The sequence below is a fragment of the Triturus cristatus genome, chromosome 7 (assembly GCF_964204655.1).
Source record: "Triturus cristatus chromosome 7, aTriCri1.1, whole genome shotgun sequence".
Lineage (NCBI taxonomy): Eukaryota > Metazoa > Chordata > Amphibia > Caudata > Salamandridae > Triturus > Triturus cristatus.
The window spans coordinates 1,444,746,142-1,444,767,361 of NC_140590.1; the positions used below are offsets into that span (position 1 = coordinate 1,444,746,142).

At 48.1% G+C, this 21,220-nt stretch overlaps 1 protein-coding gene across 1 annotated transcript in view; it reads right to left on the minus strand.

The window, feature by feature from the left end:
* The window catches only part of EMILIN3 (elastin microfibril interfacer 3), a 161,756-nt gene that overhangs the window by 46,700 nt on the left and 93,836 nt on the right, over window positions 1-21,220 (minus strand). The window contains exon 2 of the mRNA XM_085619187.1: window positions 11,978-12,100. Coding sequence (XP_085475313.1) covers window positions 11,978-12,100 — 123 coding nt within the window. The remainder of the gene's footprint in view (window positions 1-11,977; window positions 12,101-21,220) is intronic.

Sequence of the window (21,220 nt, forward strand, 5' to 3'; positions counted from 1 at the left end):
TTTTTGAGCATGATCAGAGGGAAACTTTAGTCGTACATCTCAGTTCACCCTCATTCGAGATTTTTGACTTGGTCTCTTTAGGGCGCTCTTCGTCTTACTACCAAGCAAACTGCCTTCCATGGGATCACACCTACCTTGATAAATGTCCCCACCCCGCACTAACATGTTTTTCTGCATTTATTTCAGTGTTGTCCCCCTCCAAAGCCAACCTCCTAGGAGTGTCAAAATGTTAGGAAGTTTGCTTTAACAGAAAGCAGTCATTGGATTTACATGGTTCAAAGAGAAAAAAAATATCTAAATAGAGAAAAATCAATGATAAAGAAAAAACTAAATAAAAGACACTGGAGTGAAATTTCTTTGTTTTTTCTTGGGAGCGGGTTGGGAAGGCAAAGAGCGGGACTCGCATCCCTGAAAACTCACCACCAAATATTTTACCAACGCCACTTAATTCAGTTTACATTGTTTAGCTGTTTCTTCTTGTTAAACTGGACTGCTAACCTTATAAAATATAACTATATATATATATATATATCCATTTAAGAATGCGCCATAACCTGGTTCTGGAAAACGAAGCTTTATTTAAATCGGCGCAGGCAACAACAATGGTGAGGCACCTGACGCGTTTCAGCGATGGTGATGGCCGAACATCACCATGACTGCACGGGTATCACACCGAGGCTCCTGATGAATTATGGGACTTGCAGTACGGCAGCAGTCAGGCAGGTGACTTCACTATCTACACCTGGGACACTGCACATGTGATGCACCTCTGAGGAAGGCAATTCGCTGAAACGCGTCAGGTGCCTCACCATTGTTGTTGCCTGCGCCGATTTAAATAAAGCTTAGTTTTCCAGAACCAGGTTATGGCGCTTTCTTAAATGGATGTTAAAGTACGGGAAATGCTGTCTCCCGCATGCCACGACCACCCTGCAAGGTTGGGGGCCCCCGACGACAGTGAGCTGTTTTGGAGATTGAATTAAGGGGGGCATGACCCGCTTGCCTTACTGTGAGCCTGAGGATTTACCGGCGACTATTACAGTGGATGGCGAGAAAGGGAGCCGAGTGAGGCTGATGCCTCTGCCTGGCGGGTTCTGGACACAGCGCCTTATGAACATTGTGGGGTTACAACAAAGAGCTTGTGTGCACCAGTGTCTGCCTAAGTACCGTACCTACCTGCAACATCACGCTGGAGCTGACAGTGTGGCCAAACATCACCATGACTGCACGGGTATCACACCGAGGCTCCTGATGAATTATGGGACTTGCAGTACGGCAGCAGTCAGGCAGGTGACTTCACTATCTACACCTGGACACTGCACATGTGATGCACCTCTGAGGAAGGCAATTCGCTGAAACGCGTCAGGTGCCTCACCATTGTTGTTGCCTGCGCCGATTTAAATAAAGCTTCGTTTTCCAGAACCAGGTTATGGCGCTTTCTTAAATGGATGTTAAAGTACGGGAAATGCTGTCTCCCGCATGCCACGACCACCCTGCAGGGTTGGGGGCCCCCGACGACAGTGAGCTGTTTTGGAGATTGAATTAAGGGGGGCATGACCCGCTTGCCTTACTGTGAGCCTGAGGATTTACCGGCGACTATTACAGTGGATGGCGAGAAAGGGAGCCGAGTGAGGCTGATGCCTCTGCCTGGCGGGTTCTGGACACAGCGCCTTATGAACATTGTGGGGTTACAACAAAGAGCTTGTGTGCACCAGTGTCTGCCTAAGTACCGTACCTACCTGCAACATCACGCTGGAGCTGACAGTGTGGCCAAACATCACCATGACTGCACGGGTATCACACCGAGGCTCCTGATGAATTATGGGACTTGCAGTACGGCAGCAGTCAGGCAGGTGACTTCACTATCTACACCTGGGACACTGCACATGTGATGCACCTCTGAGGAAGGCAATTCGCTGAAACGCGTCAGGTGCCTCACCATTGTTGTTGCCTGCGCCGATTTAAATAAAGCTTCGTTTTCCAGAACCAGGTTATGGCGCTTTCTTAAATGGATGTTAAAGTACGGGAAATGCTGTCTCCCGCATGCCACGACCACCCTGCAGGGTTGGGGGCCCCCGACGACAGTGAGCTGTTTTGGAGATTGAATTAAGGGGGGCATGACCCGCTTGCCTTACTGTGAGCCTAAGGATTTACCGGCGACTATTACAGTGGATGGCGAGAAAGGGAGCCGAGTGAGGCTGATGCCTCTGCCTGGCGGGTTCTGGACACAGCGCCTTATGAACATTGTGGGGTTACAACAAAGAGCTTGTGTGCACCAGTGTCTGCCTAAGTACCGTACCTACCTGCAACATCACGCTGGAGCTGACAGTGTGGCCAAACATCACCATGACTGCACGGGTATCACACCGAGGCTCCTGATGAATTATGGGACTTGCAGTACGGCAGCAGTCAGGCAGGTGACTTCACTATCTACACCTGGGACACTGCACATGTGATGCACCTCTGAGGAAGGCAATTTGCTGAAACGCGTCAGGTGCCTCACCATTGTTGTTGCCTGCGCCGATTTAAATAAAGCTTCGTTTTCCAGAACCAGGTTATGGCGCTTTCTTAAATGGATGTTAAAGTACGGGAAATGCTGTCTCCCGCATGCCACGACCACCCTGCAGGGTTGGGGGCCCCCGACGACAGTGAGCTGTTTTGGAGATATATATATATATATATATATTTTTTTTTTTTTAAATATGAGCATATGACTATAGTCTACCCTTACAACCCTTCGTCTTACTTAACACAATTAACCATTTCAAACAGACTTGTTTAATTTCAGAGACATTTTGATCCAAATGAGATTCCCACGCTTTATGTTGGCTCAGAGAAACACCCTTTTCTCAAGGAAACTGAGGGGCAGATTTACAAGAACTGGCGCATCTCTGCATATTAGCAGAGATGCACCAGTTTATTTGCGACACGTAAAAAAATCCTTACGCCACCATGGATGTGTCGCATTTACAATGCGGCGCACCGTGGCGCAAGGATAGCCAGATGCGTGACGCATTATTTGGTGTAAGGCAGCGCATTGCTGGAGTCGTGTCGCAAGCACGACGCAACTCCAGCAATGGTCAGTAATGCCCATTCCTATCATGCTGCATCACTCCTTACGCCTGCTTCAAGTAGGCGCAAGGTTTTGAAGCAGTGGCGTCGTAAAAGTGACTCAGTGAAATCTTGTAGATTTCAATGCGTCACTTTCACAAGGCTTTCTCATGTCGGAACACCCACCCTGCATACATTATACCTGACGTAGGTATAATGTAGCGCAGGGCTTTACAACGTGACACATCTCCCTAGGTATATTTTATTTTTTTTAAATATCTTTTTATTGATTTTTGATAAACACAAACAAAAATCGGCATTTACATTTTCTTCACAGACATAATTGAGTATGGCAAATACATTGAATTTATAGCAAGGGTAAGTGAGTCCAATCTAATGCATATCATATACTCATTGGTGATGCTGGGTCATCATCTGTAGGGATAGTCGGCACGACACAAATATCTCCTCTGTATGAATTCCATCTCGCCCACACTTGTGACCATTTCTGAGGGCACCCCGTGCTACATACACAGTCTTCTCCCGGAACATGCACCAGTCCATGTTACGTTTCCAGCTCTTGGCATTAGGGGCTACAGTCCCTCCCCACATCTGCGCTATGTCCCTTTTGGCTACTGCGGTAACAAGTGTGACCCATATTTTCTCTGCCCCTACCAAGTCTGTGGGTGCCCACACATTTAGCAAACATCTCTTGGCCTCTGGGTTTATAGTTTTGTGCAGTACTTCACTCATGACCCTGTGAATTCCTTTCCAAAATCTTTGAATGTGCCCACATTCCCATAGGATATGCATAAATGTGGCTACCTGCCCACAGTTACGTCTACAGTTAATATTGTCTCCCCGCCCCATGCGGGCCAGCTGCGGCCCCGTAATGTAGATTCTGTGGAGAATTTTCAGTTGCACCAGACTGAGGGAGGCAGAGATTGCCACCTCTCTGGGAGAGGCCACCGCTTCATTCCATTCTTCATCATCCACCAAAAGGCCGTCAGCATCCCACGCCTCACGCAACTTGGTTAGGGGGTCTGGCGCGTTCTTGACAAGTTTCTTGTAGATCAAGGAGATGGCCTTCTGAGGGAGGAGCCCATTCAGCAGTCGGCGAGTTCATATTGCTGTTTTAGTTGGACAAAACTGAGCATCTTCCCCCTCACCCATAGGTCTCCCACTCTGGATATGCCAATAAGGTCCCACTTGTTGAAACCCTTAGAGGAATGAAGCCCACCCAACTGAGCCGAGTCCCACAGGGTGGTCACGAGCGTCAATCTACGTTCCCATCCTAGGCTTTTGTTGACCGCATGTCACACCTGGACCGAGTGTGACGTGGGCCCAGTCAGGCATAGGGTTTTAGGATTACCGTATAGGGTCCGATTGTAGGAACCGCCCGGTAATTGCCACTTGTCCATGGCATAACCCGGGTCCCCGGGGGTCCGATATGTACCCTGATTGATGGCTGCCAGATGGGCCGCCCAGTAGTATTTTTTTATGTCGGGGAGACTGATACCACCATCATGCCAGTTGAGAGTCAGTTTATGGAGCGCAATCCTCGGTCTCCCGTTCCACGGTAGCTGCCTCTGTATGCCTTCGATTTCTTTAAAATAACGCGCTGGGACTGGGACGGGGTAGTTCTGAAGGGCATAGAGGAATCGAGGGAGCAACATCATTTTAAAGAGAGCAGCACGCCCAAGCATCGAGATTGGAAGCGTTCCCCAGGTCGCAACATCCCTCTGCAAATGCTGCAGGAGAAGAAGCAGATTTCTTTCTTACCTGAGCCGAGCTTCAGCTGTGACAAAGATCCCTAAATACTTGAAGCCCTCAGACACCACCTGTATCGGACAGTCTCTTGGAAGAGATGGAGGTTCCCCAGATAATACATGCAAGAGAGATTTTCCCCAGTTGATGGAGTAGCCCGAGAACCTCCCAAAGGATGTAAAGATATCCTAGACTCATCTGAGTGATTTTGCGGGGGAAGCAAGGTAGAGCAGAATGTCATCTGCATAAAGGGAGATCTGATCTTCCCATTCCGCCGACCATCACAAGCCCCTAATCGATAAGTCCCGTCGAATCCATGAGGCCAAAGGTTCCAGAGATAGGGCAAAGAGCAGGGGCGATAGTGGGCAACCTTTCCGGTTCCCCGACCGAGAACGAAGGCTCCTGATCATTTGTTGTTGACCACAACCTGCGCATGGGGAGCGGAGTAAAGGAGTCTGACCCATGAGATGAATTGAGGGCTAAATCCGAATTTCGAGACTACTGCAAACAGGTAAGGCCACTCAATCGTGTCAAAGGCCATAGCTGCGTCCAGAGACAGAATGACTGCATCCTCCTGCATCGTTCCAGCTCTCTCTATCACCCCATGCACCCGCCTCAGATTTAGAGCAGTATTGCGGTGGGGCATAAAGCCAGATTGATCTGGATGTACAAGGGAGCCAAGCAATCGTGTAAGACGGGTGGCTAGAAGTTTAGCTAATATCTTAGGTTCAGCGTTCATCAAGGAGATAGGTCGGTAGGATGCGCAGTTGTCCCTCAGCTTGCCTTCTTTAGGGATGACTACAATTGATGCGAGCCGTTGGTCTGGTGGCAGCTCTCCCGTCTCTTTGCAATCTTCGAACATGGCGTGCAAATGTGGGGACAACTTATCAGGGCACATTTTGTAAAGCTCAATTGGCAACCCGTTGGGGCCAATCACCTTGCCCGGCTTGAGAGTTCTAATTGCTTGCGCAATTTCGTCGTTGGTCACCTCACTGTCCAAATAGCTCCGGTCATCATCCGAGAGAGACAGGAGTCCGATATCTATGAGGAGGTCAGCCGAGTCTGTCTCTCCGAAAGACGACTGCGATTTATATACTTCGGTATAATATGCCGCAAATTCCCCGGCTATATCGTCCGGTTCTGTGACCCTTGCTCCCGAAACGGTCATAAGTTCGGGAACAATGCGGTTGGCTCTCTCCCTCTTATCCAGCCATGCGATAAGTTTCCCTGCCTTGTCTCCCCATTCATACACTCTACTGTCTCTCTCTCCTCCCCAGGTCTTAGCACGTTCTGTGGCAAGGGCCTTATACTCATCTGTTTTTAATCGCAAAAGGTGTTCGGCGTCTGGGACATCCTCCCCCCCACCTCCGCCTCCAGGCGCATTATGTCTTTTTCAACCTCTTCAAGTTCCTTAGTGCTTTCCTTCCGGACCCCAGCCACCAGGGAGAGGGCAGCTCCTCGAACGACGGACTTGAACGCCTCCCACAGCATCTGAGGGGAGTCCAACGAACCCAGGTTCTCACAAAAATAATGATGTATCGCTTTCTGCAAGTTCCTCCTCACCGACGGGTTACGGAGATACCATGGGTTGATCGGCGCAATCACATCAATTCGGCGATCCCCAGGTTCTATTCTAACCATACTGGCGAGTGGTCAGATATGCCCCTCGTCAAATGGCGGACCTCTCGTATATGGAGCAACTGAGAGGCCGGGAAGAGCAAGTAGTCAATGCGGGAGGAGCTGTGATGGGCTCACGAGAGAAAAGTGTATTCCCTGTCCCCGGGGTGGAATGCTCTCCAAGCATCAGATAGTCCGAATGCCTCAGTAAAATCAGGAAGCCAACTATTCGAGGGTCCCATAGCACGTGGGGGCCGACGATCCAGATCCCCGGATAGTACCGCATTGAAGTCGCCTCTCACCAGGAGAAGGCCCTCCGGCAAAGCAAGGAGCAGCGTGCCCAGATCTGTGAATGTTTACGCCTGCAGTCCCGGTGGTGCATATACCGATATCAGGTTCACCATTCTACCCTCCCACTGCCCAGTGATTGCGATATATCTCCCACGTGGATCTGCCTGTATAGATTGGGGTGAGAAGTGAAAAGAGGCCTTTGCCATGATGCCTACCCCCCGAGATCCACTGGTAAATCCCGCGTGTGCTAAGAGCTTGTATCCCCATCTATTTAGGGCTTTGCACAAATTCCCCACCTGAAGGAGAACCACTTCCGGGGAGTGTCTTTTGATATCTTGCAGAACCACCGTGCGTTTCACCTTATCCCCCAGCCCATTAACGTTCCAACTGAGCAGAGAGAAACTTTTATCCCAGTGTGACTCCATGGTCAAGTATTAAAGTGGAGCCTAACCTCACAATCCTAGATGAAGATAAACCCATAATCATAGCCATACACTTTTTTAAAGCCGGTTGAACAATAAAAAACAATTCCAACACCCCAAATTCTGCCCCAACACCCCCCTCCCTGCCTCCCTGCATCACGGGCAAGAATCAGCCCATCAACAAACTTCACAGAGGGCCTGTTGCCCCAGAACTAGTAACACAAAGTAACTGTGGGGGATAGGATTCCCACCCGCCCGCCCGCCCACCCCCCTTCTCCAAAATACAAAAAATACATCACATCAGTCCTGTTTGAGGAGACCGCCCCAGGGCAGCGAGTAAGGATATACTGCTTACATCATCAGCATTGTTCAAGTCCGCAGTGAGATCTCTCCCGCCGGATCCGCTGCAGCACCTCCAGAGCTCCACAGGACACAGCGCAAAAGTGAACCACTTTCAAGCCCATAGAACACCCATGATGTTGGTCACCGAGCTCAGCGTGGGGTGTGCTCTCCGTCAACTCTCATGCACTCCAGCCAGTCCGCCGCCACCTCTGGCCGATCAAAAAAACAGGTTTTCCCATTCGCCTCTATCCGAAGCTTGGCAGGAAAAAGCATAGAATACTTCAGCCCTTTGTCTCTCAAAGTTTTTTTAACTGCCAAAAAGGATCTTCGTTGTCTTTGGACGGCCTGGGTGAAATCCGGAAAGAACGTAACAGTTGAGTTCTCAAACTTAAGTGGCGGCGAGTTCCTAGCATGTTGCAATACCACATCTCGGTCTCTGAAATTCAAAAGTCTCACTAGGATAGGTCGAGGGGAGCCCCCGGTTTTGGTCGACCCCCCCAGCACCCGATGAGCACGCTCCACCACAAAAAACTTGGAAAGTCCCCTCGGTTGTAGATGGTTAAGCACCAGGTCCTCAATGAATAGGTCCGGTGTCTCCCCCACCGATTTTTCTGGAACACCTATGATGCAGATGTTGTTTCTCCGCGAGCGCCCCTCATATTCATCCAGCTTACTTTCCTGAAACTTCTTGAAGGTGTGTAGCGCCTGGACTTCGGACTGTAACTGTGAGACATCGTCAACCAGACTCTGAGTAGTTATCTCCAGCTGTTTAACTTTTTCATGGGTTTTAGCGAGATCCGTTCTAATCAGGGTCATCTCCACTGTGATGGCGTCAGTACGTTGTTCCATGGAGGTAAGTACTCCTGCAATGGCCTCCATTACATCTTTCAGGGATATTTCAGGGGGCATACTCTCCGCCCCTCCAGCAGACGCCAGCCTGGCCGGATGCTCGGGGGTCAAGCTTTTGGGGCATGCATATTTGTCTAACTTGCTCTGTTGCGTCGCTTTCGTGCCCCTACTGCTTGCCATTGTGGTGCTGTAGAGGGCTGAGTATTATAGGCACCCCTGTCCACAGTGCTCCCAGCCGGGTCAGACACAGGAAGGATGCTGACCAGTTCGAGAGGAACCAAGTCTATAGAGCATACACCGCTGTCGTGTCTCTTGAGGGTTCCCAGGGGTTAGGATGCAGAAGGAGTTTTCTTCGTGAGCCTATAGGCCCAGGGCTCTCCAGCATCGGTCACACAGGGCAGCTAGTAATGTAGCACTCTTTTCCCAGCCCCCACTGACAGCATGCGGGGCTCGCAGCAATCTCACTCCGGCTGGTTCCAGGAGGGATATGTGGACTCTCTGGGGCAGATACCACACCTCCGCACCGCCGCTGCCCCCACATCTGTGCTCCAGGAGTGCAGTCCACCGTGCCCCCAGCCGCAACTGCTATGTGTGGTTAGGTGATCCACGTGAGAGGGCTTGCCTCTTTATGACTTTCACTGTGTCTTTGCCTCTCAGAGACCCCAGGGAGTCACACACCAGATAGAGGGTGTCCCAACTCCGGTCAAACCGGGCATTCGGCAATGCAGCACTGGTCCTCCGCCCCCACTGACAGCCTGCAGGGCTCACCTTGATCTCCAACCGGTGGGCTGCTCAGGCCAATCCCGCACTGTTGCCCCTCTGTGCGCTGTGCTGCTTTGCTCTGGGTGCGCTGCCCCCAACAAGTGCGGGGCGCGCTGCACTTCCGCGACCCGCGGACCAGGCCGCAAGCCGCGACCTCGATTTGGTGCACACCCACCTCACTGTACCCTCAGAGCGTCCCAGCAATCACTCCAGGCCGTGATTCTTGCCTGCGCTCAGGCCGGAATTCGCCGCAGGCCGTACTCCGTCTTCTTGCCACCCCCGACTATGGCGGGACCGTCGGAGGATATCGCAGCACCCGGGGCAGTCTATCCCACAGCCAGGACACGGATATTTAGGGCTGATAGAGGGGTTAAAGGGATGGGTGATGTGGAGCTCTCCTAGAACGCGGCCACCACGGAGACTCGCGTAGCCACGCCCCGACATTTGTATTGTTGATGTCTGTACAGTGTCTGTTTTTCTGTGTGTGCTTGTGTGGCTCGGCTCCTAAACATGCCTTACCCATTGTGTTTAGCAGCATATACTGCCGTTGGGCTCTGTAGCTTGTCTACACCGCCAGCTGTACCTGTTCTTTGTGTGTGAATGAAGATTGCACTACCAGGCCCATCTTAACGTATTTTAGTGCACTGGGCTTAGCCCATTTTTTGCACTTTCTTAATGCTTTTTTTCCAAAGCAATATGTGCCACTCCCTAACTGCTGAAAAACACTTCACCCCTACATGTAGATGGGTCCTCATAGGGGCAACTTAGGGAAACCACCTATGTAGACAAAGAGCTCTGTGTGCTGCTGCCTCGTCTGTTGCTGTTTTCTCTTGTGTGCGTGAAGCTTGTACAAATGATGTCCATGGGATACACATATAGCAAAAATTGCCTGCAATAATTTGAAGTTTTTAATCTTTCTCAAGCTTTATATCATTCTAAACAGGGCCAGAGTGTATGAGAATTCCTGTGCAGGGAGCTTCTAAACCGCTTACAAACAAGCAGCGGTACATGCAAGAATAACAGACGCTGCTTTGTTGTGCTGCTTTGGCCAAGAGGCCTCAATGCGAGCTCTTAATTACTCCTCTTTTAATAGACTGAATTGACTCTGCTGGAACTCCTGGCAGGGCCAGGCAGTGCAATCCTCTGGGCAAGGCTTGCTGTCACTGAGAGCCTTGGCATTGGCGAGGCGCTGATGTCTTGGCAGCGGGTCCTGCGCCCTTGCCGACTACAGTGTTGGCAGGATCCAGGGCCTTAAATAAGAAGGGATAATGGCTGTTGAATAGCAGCCAGTTCGAAAAAAGCAAGAGGCGATCTGGCCCACTGAGGAACAGGAGATTTCTGGGCAGGCCGGTGTCCTTGACATTTGTGTGACTCTCCCCTGTCCTTACCAGCCTTTTCAAGATAGTTACCCTTTAAGAAACCAGAATCTACCTGATACATTCACAGTTGGTGATTAAAGACCATACGAGACAACCAATGCCTTACTTGTGTGGTCTTTCATCCTCTTGTGGTTACCAAAGCCCAGATCTTGCACATTGTCGGCCTCGTCCACCACGCTCAGTCTCCTGGTGCTGACCATTATTGTTGGATGGTGCACGGGATTCAAATTGAGTTTTTTTTGGGGCTCACATAATACAGATGTACATTTCATTTTTTTTAAATAATGGTCAGTAGCCTGGGAAAAGTATGTTGGACGGCATCGTCTTTAGGTTAGACTATCAATGATGCCCAAAAGCAGAATAATCAAAGGGCTCCAGGAGCCCTTTCTCAGGTGGAACCTACAAGTCCTGGTATTAGATGAGATAAAAGGTGACAGGCAGTGGCATGTCTCTTCCTGCCAGAGTGCCTGTCCCCTGAGTGTGGGGTCAAAGTTCGATCGCCAGCGGCAGCTCAGCTCAGCATCATGTGACTCTGGGCAATAGCTCACTAAGGGGCAGATTTAAAAGCCCCTTGCGCCGCCGGTGCCTCCCGTTGCGTGACGCAGCGGTGGTGCAACCTGCTGAGTGATATTTACAAGCACAGGTAAAGTCGCCCTGCGTGACTTAACCTGTGCTTGTAAATATCACCTCTGTTCATGCAACACTTTGCGTGTTAGGGGCGTGACATGGGTGTTGCTGTGGGTGTTCCCACGCAACACCCATGTCCACTGATGAATCTCCAGGTTTACGAGAAATCGTAAATCTGGAAATGTGTCAAAATGCTACGCCACCCTAAGGGTGGCGTAGCGAGGTGCAACGAAGAGAAATGTTTTCATTTCTCCTCGTTTTTTTCCTCTTTCAATGCATGCTGCATTCTACATCACACATTGGAAGAGAAAATCACCTCAATTGATTGTTTTTGTGCAGGAAGGTGCCCCTTCCTGCACAAAAACAATCTCCCCAAGACGCAGGCACCCATGCACCATGGTGCAAGGGGGCTGGCGCATGGCAGCAGTTTGTGTGCCAGCGCAGGGGAAAGCACAGAGATGCGACATATTGTTGTAAATATGTTGCATCCCTGTGCTTTTAAACTAACGCAGCACAGCAAAATGACTTACGGCACCGCGCTGCGTTAGTTTCTTGTAGATCTGCCCATGTATCTCCCCGAAGCCCCCCAGCACCTGGATACCCTTAGGGGTGATAAGTCGCGCTCTACAAATCCGGAATGATTATTATTATTGGTAACGAGATGTCCATAAACTGTTCTAGCCATCTATCTGAATCATTTGTTCACGACTAAGTAATTTTCAAACAAAAGTTCAATCAAGATATATTTTGCATGTGAAGGCTAGTGAGATGGCAGCATACCTCCATTTGACAGGAGTTTTTATGGGGTTTGAGAGATGTTGAGGAGGGTAGGGGTTGCCATGGCTGGTTATAGGGATGAAGAGCTGTACTCACATGACTTTCCCTGGACACTTGGGTCCCCAGTTGCACTTGTGGTACTCGGCCTTCACGTAGGTCTCAGTCCCATCCTGCTGGGTGCAGGTGATGTTGCGCTGCACCACGTACACGCAATAATTCCTGCAGGTAGGAAAAAAAAGGAGCGTTGAAAACCTAAGGATGGGCAATGAGCGAGAATGCAACACAAAACACCATGAAATACGCAAATAATCACGTCAGCCGACCAGCATAGTGGATTAAGGCCCTTAACATGAGAGTTCCGTTATTCCTCATGCGGCAAGTAACAGAAATTACATGTAATGCAGTAAAACCGGTGGAATACCGAAGCTTGTGAATTTTGACCTAGACATTTCACCTAATGAAAGCTTGCAAAGGGTCAGGGTGACAATCTTCCTGCAAATGGGGAATAACATGAGCAAACAGATCCCGCAGTTATTCCACATTCCACGCTGGCATGTAGTGAACCAACTTGTGATCCCACCTACTGTGATACCACTGCCTGGTATTACTGAAAACCCTGTAGTCCAAAGGAAGGGACAAGGGGCTTTATTTAAGGAGGTCCAACGTACTAGCCCCAGAAGCCTATTTTCAAAACGGGGTACAGAGTTCCTCAGGTACAGGAAGAAGAGAGATGTGGACCAGGCGGAGACCCAGTCGGTCGTCAATTGGTTGTGGAAAGAGGTATACAGGGAGGGCCAGGGAAGTGCCCTTTGCGGAACTAGAGCTCTCACACACCCAGCAAGCTAGGTGTCATGCTTCATCATATGAGCACTGCCCCTCGTCAAGTCGGCGCTGCAATCCTTGACGGGCTCCCGGAACCGGGGCTCTTTAACGGGGATCTTTTGTTCCTGCCGATTGTGCTTGGGGGTGAGGGGCCTAGTGGAATAGATGTAGCAGAAAATGGAGATATTTAAAAAGGGTTAGTCAGTCCTAATCATGTATTTATTCTAAAGGTAGACTTCCCTGTTAAAATAAGTGTAGAGTGGCTAAGTCGTAGAATTTAAGGTGTCCAGACGTATAGCTCTACTCTAAAAGATCGACATGTTTCTTGCCATAAAATGTCTGGAGGATCAAGGCAATTCTTCAGGATCATAACACTGTCTACATAAAAGTGGTAATGTGGACTCTACATACCACGTCCTAGGTTGCTGCCCTGTGGAGATAAAGTGACAACATGAAGACGGGAAATAAATTTATAAACATCATCTCTTTATCTAGTACATTATTGGTCAAGGGTGGTGTTGTATAAATCACCAAGCAAACGTGTACAGTAAAACATGGTAAAAAGTGTATTATGGTTAAAACCAGTGAGGGGGGGGGGGATGGGTGTGTTGTGAAGTAGATCACTAGCTACTAACGTTGTGGCTAGTGGAACTCTCAAGGACAAGCAGGGGTACACTCACCTAGTAATTTGACTAGAAGTGCTAGCAACGGTACTGGCGGTTACAAAGGACACCTGTTGGGTCCTACATTAAGAACGGTATACAAGAAAAAATGAAACTTAAGAAGAAGGTAAAATCACTTGGTCAAAATGACGTAAACTGTCAAGATTACACGGAGCATATCGATGCGTAATAGCATAGCCATAAAACAAAATGCCCATCATGACCACAGCATTAGTATGGACTCAGTGAGCCCGGAGATCAAAAAGCTAAAGTCTGTAATGACTCGTCGTTCCCAGCGAGAACGAGGGAGAACGATGTAGCGTGGCATACCGATAGATGAAAGATTGCACTCACCAGACGTCAGTAGACGTAATTCCGTCGACCTACCCAAAACCGCCAGGGACCGGGGTGGTGAAGTGCTTCTGCCGCTACACGTAATTATAGTGTAACTGATAATGACGTATCAGTAGTGCGCCGTTGTATGGCGCGATGACGTCAACCGTTGCTAGGCGATGGCCTGGGACGCTCTAGGTAACGGAGACGTGGGGGCGTGACAGGGTGTAACAACGCCGTCAATAGAGGCGTGGTGTGTTACTTAGCAACATGAACGTGTGTGTCACGCCGCAGATAGGTGGAGGAAGGAGACCGTCTCTGGAACGTGGATGGTGTCAGGGGGAGACGCGCAAAATCCAGAGCGCCAATTTACACATGGTTAGTGTAAATTTCACCCAATACAGTCTACGTAGTGGAGACATGTGTTCACCAACGATGTATATGTTGGGTCTGCCGTGGGGGTGAACCTAGTGCATGTTCACGGGACAACTGACTAATTTCAATCCATATACCCAGTATGGTGATTAAGTCAGGTATGGCAGTTATGTTATAACATAGAGGTAGAACAGTTATAACAAATTGGTGAATTCGTATTCAGTGGTAATTCAAAGGCCTGTGTGTCATGATGTTGAAATAGCTGTACCCCATGAGCGTAATATGTAATCATGGTATAGAGCTCCAAGGGATGTCATCATTAAGGCCTAAAGTGTCACAAGAGAGTCTATGCACCCACCTCTGTTCAATCCTGAATAGAGAAGCTTTGGAAATCTGTGTGTGGGATTCTAGTATAATCCAATGTAATGACTCAGGGGAGTGATGTGACTCTAAGAAATGTCTGTAAAGTTTGGTCGTGGTACGTTGACAACGTATACTGCTTCTGTGTTCTATTATGCGGGTTTTAACTGGTCGCATTGTCATGCCGATGTATTGTAACCCACATGGGCACGTGATCAAATAGACACATTGTTTGGTGTTGCAGTTAGTGTGTTTCTTGATTATCCATTTAAAATTGGCATGTAAAGTGACTTCTTTGGTGGTACTGGTGAAGTCACAGACAGTACAGGTACCACAGGGGAAATGACCTCTAACAGGTGGAAGGCCCCAAAGTGTAGTCTGTAAAGGGGTAACTTTTCTCTTGGGTCTAGTGTGAACCAACATATCCCGTAGGTTACTGGTCCTCTTGTAGGCAAATCTCGGCCTTGGTATCTGTAATTCTCCTGTATTAAGGATATCCCAATGTTTCAAGATGGTTTTCTTGATCAGGGTTGAGTTAGGTGTAAAGGAAGTCACACATGTCAGGGTCTCTCCAGATGGTTTAGGGTGTATCTCTAGAAGTGATTCTCTAGGGTTATTGAGGGCCCTTTTCATGGAGTCTTTAATCACCTTGTGTGGGTATCCCCTTGTCATCAGGTTGGTAGCTAGAGACTTAGCTTCCATTTTGTAGTCCTTGGTTGAGGTGCAATTACGTCTAATACGTAAGAATTGGCCCACTGGAAGGTTATCTCGAAGGGCTCGCGGGTGGTAACTTTGGTATAGCAGAAGGCTATTGCGATCTGTTGGCTTTTTGAATAAGCTAGTCGAAAGTAGGCCCCCCGATAGTTTAATATTTAGATCCAGAAATGCAACAGTTGTATCTGAAATCGTGTGGGAGAATTTAAGAAAAGGGTTCTGTATGTTGATCCACTGCACAAAGGTGTTACAGATGTCAGTGGGCCCCTGCCAGAAGATGAGAATATCATCAATAAATCTTTTCCAAAGAACTAGATATTGTTGGAAAGGATTGTGGTCAGTATTGATGATCTGTTCCTCAAAAGATGCCATATAGAGGCAGGCCAGACTGGGAGCAAATGTGCTCCCCATCGAAGTTCCCTGGCACTGATGGTATAGTTGCCCCTGATACTCAAAGAAATTCTCAGTCAGTGCTATGGAGGCTAAGTCCATTATAAACGTGATAGGAGTGGGGGAAGACCATTCCAATGAGTTTAGGGCTGTCTCTACTACTGCCAGGGTATCACCCTGAGGGATGTTTGTGTAGAGGGACTCTACGTCAAGGGTTATGAGCAAATCAATACAAGTAGTGTCTTCTATTGAGTCGATTGTTTTGAGAATATCTGTGGTGTCTCTGATGAAGGACGGGATGTTCCTCACCAGTGGTTGTAGGAAATGGTCGACAAACTGAGATAAGGGCTCAAGGATAGAGCCGATCCCTGAGACTATGGGTCTCCCTGGTACCGGACTTATACCTTTATGTATTTTTGGCAAGGTATAAAAATATGGGGTTCTTGGTTCTGTGGCAATCAGGAAAGCTGCTTCTTTCTTGCTAATCCAACCATTGGTCAGACCCTCGTGTACCAATACTGAAATGGTGTTAGCGAGGCGTGGAGTGGGATCAGTGGAGATGGGTGCATAGTACCTGTCGTTGTTAAGCTGTCGTTTACATTCTACGTCATAGTCATCTCTGGATTGAATCACTGTTGCCCCACCCTTATCCGCCTGCTTGATGATTATGGATTCGTCATTGGCGAGAGTTTGGGCCGTAAGTGTCTCATTCTTGGATAGATTATAGAATGGGGTAGGGGAAGGACTTAGGGCTAGATCCTTTAGCACAGCCTTCTCAAAAGTTAGAACCTCAATGGGGGTCATGGCATTATGTGGTGTAAAGGTGGAAGGGTTACTCAATCCTGAGTCTGCCACCTGATTGATTGGTTTATCCAGGAAATAAGAACGTAGTCTGATCTTGCGGAACAATTTCTGAACCTCACATATATCTCTAAATTTGTCAGTTTTAGGAGTGGGAACAAAGCCTAGCCCTTTCTGTAGTAGAGATGTCTCCATGTCTGTCAGAATACGTTCCGACAAATTGACCACTAGTTCTTTTTGTTCTGGGTCTTGCTCCTGGTGTCCATCCCTCCCATGGGGGGGTCCTGCCAGTGAACCTGTTTTGGAGGCCCTCTTCTGTTGCGCCCTCTTCCTCTGCCCCAGCCTCTGTCTAAAAAAGGGGGGCCATTATTGAAGAATTGGGGAGGTCCTTGTTGGAATGGCTGGTATTGCCAATAGGGAGGTGGTGGAAGGGGACCTGGAAACACCGGCGGTCCCTGGAACGTGGGGATATTGTATTGGTAGTTGGCACGTTGATTGCGACGGCCAGAGTTGGTGCCCCAGCTACCCGTACTGGAATTGCTATCAGAAGAACTTCTCCTATCCGAGTTGTCATCAGACGAATAGCTATTCTTAGCTGATGTATAGTCCGGCCTAAGGTATGGATACACTTTTTCTTTATCAAACTTTTGGATATCCTTTTGCAATTTAGCTATCTTCTGTTTCATAAGGTAATCTTTGTTTTCAGATATTTCAGCATTGATCTCCGCAAGTTTATTCTTATATGAAGAGATCTGGATGGTGGTTTTAAGTGCCCCTTCCGCAATTTGTATTCTCACCAGGAGAGCATCTGCCAAACGTCTCGCAGTGTTAATGATGAGAACTAGGAGGTCCCTAGTGCACTTCCATGCAATCAGGGACCACTCCCTTTTGAAGGTGGCGTCATCAAGAAAAAGTCTAGGGAAATTATTAACAATCAACCCTGTTGGAGCGATGTTGGCACGTAGATACTCGGTCATTAGAGCGCCATGTAAAGTTATTTTAAGCCACTCTCTTTTTAACGTTGTCAAGGAGTTCCAGTCATCAGACTGAGACCCAGAAGCAGCATTCCCATCTGTTCCCAAGAGGGAAGGAGTTCTATCAAGAATGTCCGAGACCGCTTCATCTCCGAAGCTGAGGCCTTGGTTGTCCATAGAGAGGGAGGGGAAGGGGAAAAAACAAGTAATTGGTCCAAGGTGGCTAGAATTACTAGACCATTGGTAACCCTATCTAATGTCCCACGGGGGTCACCCGCGCAAAACCAGTAGTCCAAAGGAAGGGACAAGGGGCTTTATTTAAGGAGGTCCAACGTACTAGCCCCAGAAGCCTATTTTCAAAACGGGGTACAGAGTTCCTCAGGTACAGGAAGAAGAGAGATGTGGACCAGGCGGAGACCCAGTCGGTCGCCAATTGGTTGTGGAAAGAGGTATACAGGGAGGGCCAGGGAAGTGCCCTTTGCGGAACTAGAGCTCTCACACACCCAGCAAGCTAGGTGTCATGCTTCATCATATGAGCACTGCCCCTCGTCAAGTCGGCGCTGCAATCCTTGACGGGCTCCCGGAACCGGGGCTCTTTAACGGGGATCTTTTGTTCCTGCCGATTGTGCTTGGGGGTGAGGGGCCTAGTGGAATAGATGTAGCAGAAAATGGAGATATTTAAAAAGGGTTAGTCAGTCCTAATCATGTATTTATTCTAAAGGTAGACTTCCCTGTTAAAATAAGTGTAGAGTGGCTAAGTCGTAGAATTTAAGGTGTCCAGACGTATAGCTCTACTCTAAAAGATCGACATGTTTCTTGCCATAAAATGTCTGGAGGATCAAGGCAATTCTTCAGGATCATAACACTGTCTACATAAAAGTGGTAATGTGGACTCTACATACCACGTCCTAGGTTGCTGCCCTGTGGAGATAAAGTGACAACATGAAGACGGGAAATAAATTTATAAACATCATCTCTTTATCTAGTACATTATTGGTCAAGGGTGGTGTTGTATAAATCACCAAGCAAACGTGTACAGTAAAACATGGTAAAAAGTGTATTATGGTTAAAACCAGTGAGGGGGGGGGGGATGGGTGTGTTGTGAAGTAGATCACTAGCTACTAACGTTGTGGCTAGTGGAACTCTCAAGGACAAGCAGGGGTACACTCACCTAGTAATTTGACTAGAAGTGCTAGCAACGGTACTGGCGGTTACAAAGGACACCTGTTGGGTCCTACATTAAGAACGGTATACAAGAAAAAATGAAACTTAAGAAGAAGGTAAAATCACTTGGTCAAAATGACGTAAACTGTCAAGATTACACGGAGCATATCGATGCGTAATAGCATAGCCATAAAACAAAATGCCCATCATGACCACAGCATTAGTATGGACTCAGTGAGCCCGGAGATCAAAAAGCTAAAGTCTGTAATGACTCGTCGTTCCCAGCGAGAACGAGGGAGAACGATGTAGCGTGGCATACCGATAGATGAAAGATTGCACTCACCAGACGTCAGTAGACGTAATTCCGTCGACCTACCCAAAACCGCCAGGGACCGGGGTGGTGAAGTGCTTCTGCCGCTACACGTAATTATAGTGTAACTGATAATGACGTATCAGTAGTGCGCCGTTGTATGGCGCGATGACGTCAACCGTTGCTAGGCGATGGCCTGGGACGCTCTAGGTAACGGAGACGTGGGGGCGTGACAGGGTGTAACAACGCCGTCAATAGAGGCGTGGTGTGTTACTTAGCAACATGAACGTGTGTGTCACGCCGCAGATAGGTGGAGGAAGGAGACCGTCTCTGGAACGTGGATGGTGTCAGGGGGAGACGCGCAAAATCCAGAGCGCCAATTTACACATGGTTAGTGTAAATTTCACCCAATACAGTCTACGTAGTGGAGACATGTGTTCACCAACGATGTATATGTTGGGTCTGCCGTGGGGGTGAACCTAGTGCATGTTCACGGGACAACTGACTAATTTCAATCCATATACCCAGTATGGTGATTAAGTCAGGTATGGCAGTTATGTTATAACATAGAGGTAGAACAGTTATAACAAATTGGTGAATTCGTATTCAGTGGTAATTCAAAGGCCTGTGTGTCATGATGTTGAAATAGCTGTACCCCATGAGCGTAATATGTAATCATGGTATAGAGCTCCAAGGGATGTCATCATTAAGGCCTAAAGTGTCACAAGAGAGTCTATGCACCCACCTCTGTTCAATCCTGAATAGAGAAGCTTTGGAAATCTGTGTGTGGGATTCTAGTATAATCCAATGTAATGACTCAGGGGAGTGATGTGACTCTAAGAAATGTCTGTAAAGTTTGGTCGTGGTACGTTGACAACGTATACTGCTTCTGTGTTCTATTATGCGGGTTTTAACTGGTCGCATTGTCATGCCGATGTATTGTAACCCACATGGGCACGTGATCAAATAGACACATTGTTTGGTGTTGCAGTTAGTGTGTTTCTTGATTATCCATTTAAAATTGGCATGTAAAGTGACTTCTTTGGTGGTACTGGTGAAGTCACAGACAGTACAGGTACCACAGGGGAAATGACCTCTAACAGGTGGAAGGCCCCAAAGTGTAGTCTGTAAAGGGGTAACTTTTCTCTTGGGTCTAGTGTGAACCAACATATCCCGTAGGTTACTGGTCCTCTTGTAGGCAAATCTCGGCCTTGGTATCTGTAATTCTCCTGTATTAAGGATATCCCAATGTTTCAAGATGGTTTTCTTGATCAGGGTTGAGTTAGGTGTAAAGGAAGTCACACATGTCAGGGTCTCTCCAGATGGTTTAGGGTGTATCTCTAGAAGTGATTCTCTAGGGTTATTGAGGGCCCTTTTCATGGAGTCTTTAATCACCTTGTGTGGGTATCCCCTTGTCATCAGGTTGGTAGCTAGAGACTTAGCTTCCATTTTGTAGTCCTTGGTTGAGGTGCAATTACGTCTAATACGTAAGAATTGGCCCACTGGAAGGTTATCTCGAAGGGCTCGCGGGTGGTAACTTTGGTATAGCAGAAGGCTATTGCGATCTGTTGGCTTTTTGAATAAGCTAGTCGAAAGTAGGCCCCCCGATAGTTTAATATTTAGATCCAGAAATGCAACAGTTGTATCTGAAATCGTGTGGGAGAATTTAAGAAAAGGGTTCTGTATGTTGATCCACTGCACAAAGGTGTTACAGATGTCAGTGGGCCCCTGCCAGAAGATGAGAATATCATCAATAAATCTTTTCCAAAGAACTAGATATTGTTGGAAAGGATTGTGGTCAGTATTGATGATCTGTTCCTCAAAAGATGCCATATAGAGGCAGGCCAGACTGGGAGCAAATGTGCTCCCCATCGAAGTTCCCTGGCACTGATGGTATAGTTGCCCCTGATACTCAAAGAAATTCTCAGTCAGTGCTATGGAGGCTAAGTCCATTATAAACGTGATAGGAGTGGGGGAAGACCATTCCAATGAGTTTAGGGCTGTCTCTACTACTGCCAGGGTATCACCCTGAGGGATGTTTGTGTAGAGGGACTCTACGTCAAGGGTTATGAGCAAATCAATACAAGTAGTGTCTTCTATTGAGTCGATTGTTTTGAGAATATCTGTGGTGTCTCTGATGAAGGACGGGATGTTCCTCACCAGTGGTTGTAGGAAATGGTCGACAAACTGAGATAAGGGCTCAAGGATAGAGCCGATCCCTGAGACTATGGGTCTCCCTGGTACCGGACTTATACCTTTATGTATTTTTGGCAAGGTATAAAAATATGGGGTTCTTGGTTCTGTGGCAATCAGGAAAGCTGCTTCTTTCTTGCTAATCCAACCATTGGTCAGACCCTCGTGTACCAATACTGAAATGGTGTTAGCGAGGCGTGGAGTGGGATCAGTGGAGATGGGTGCATAGTACCTGTCGTTG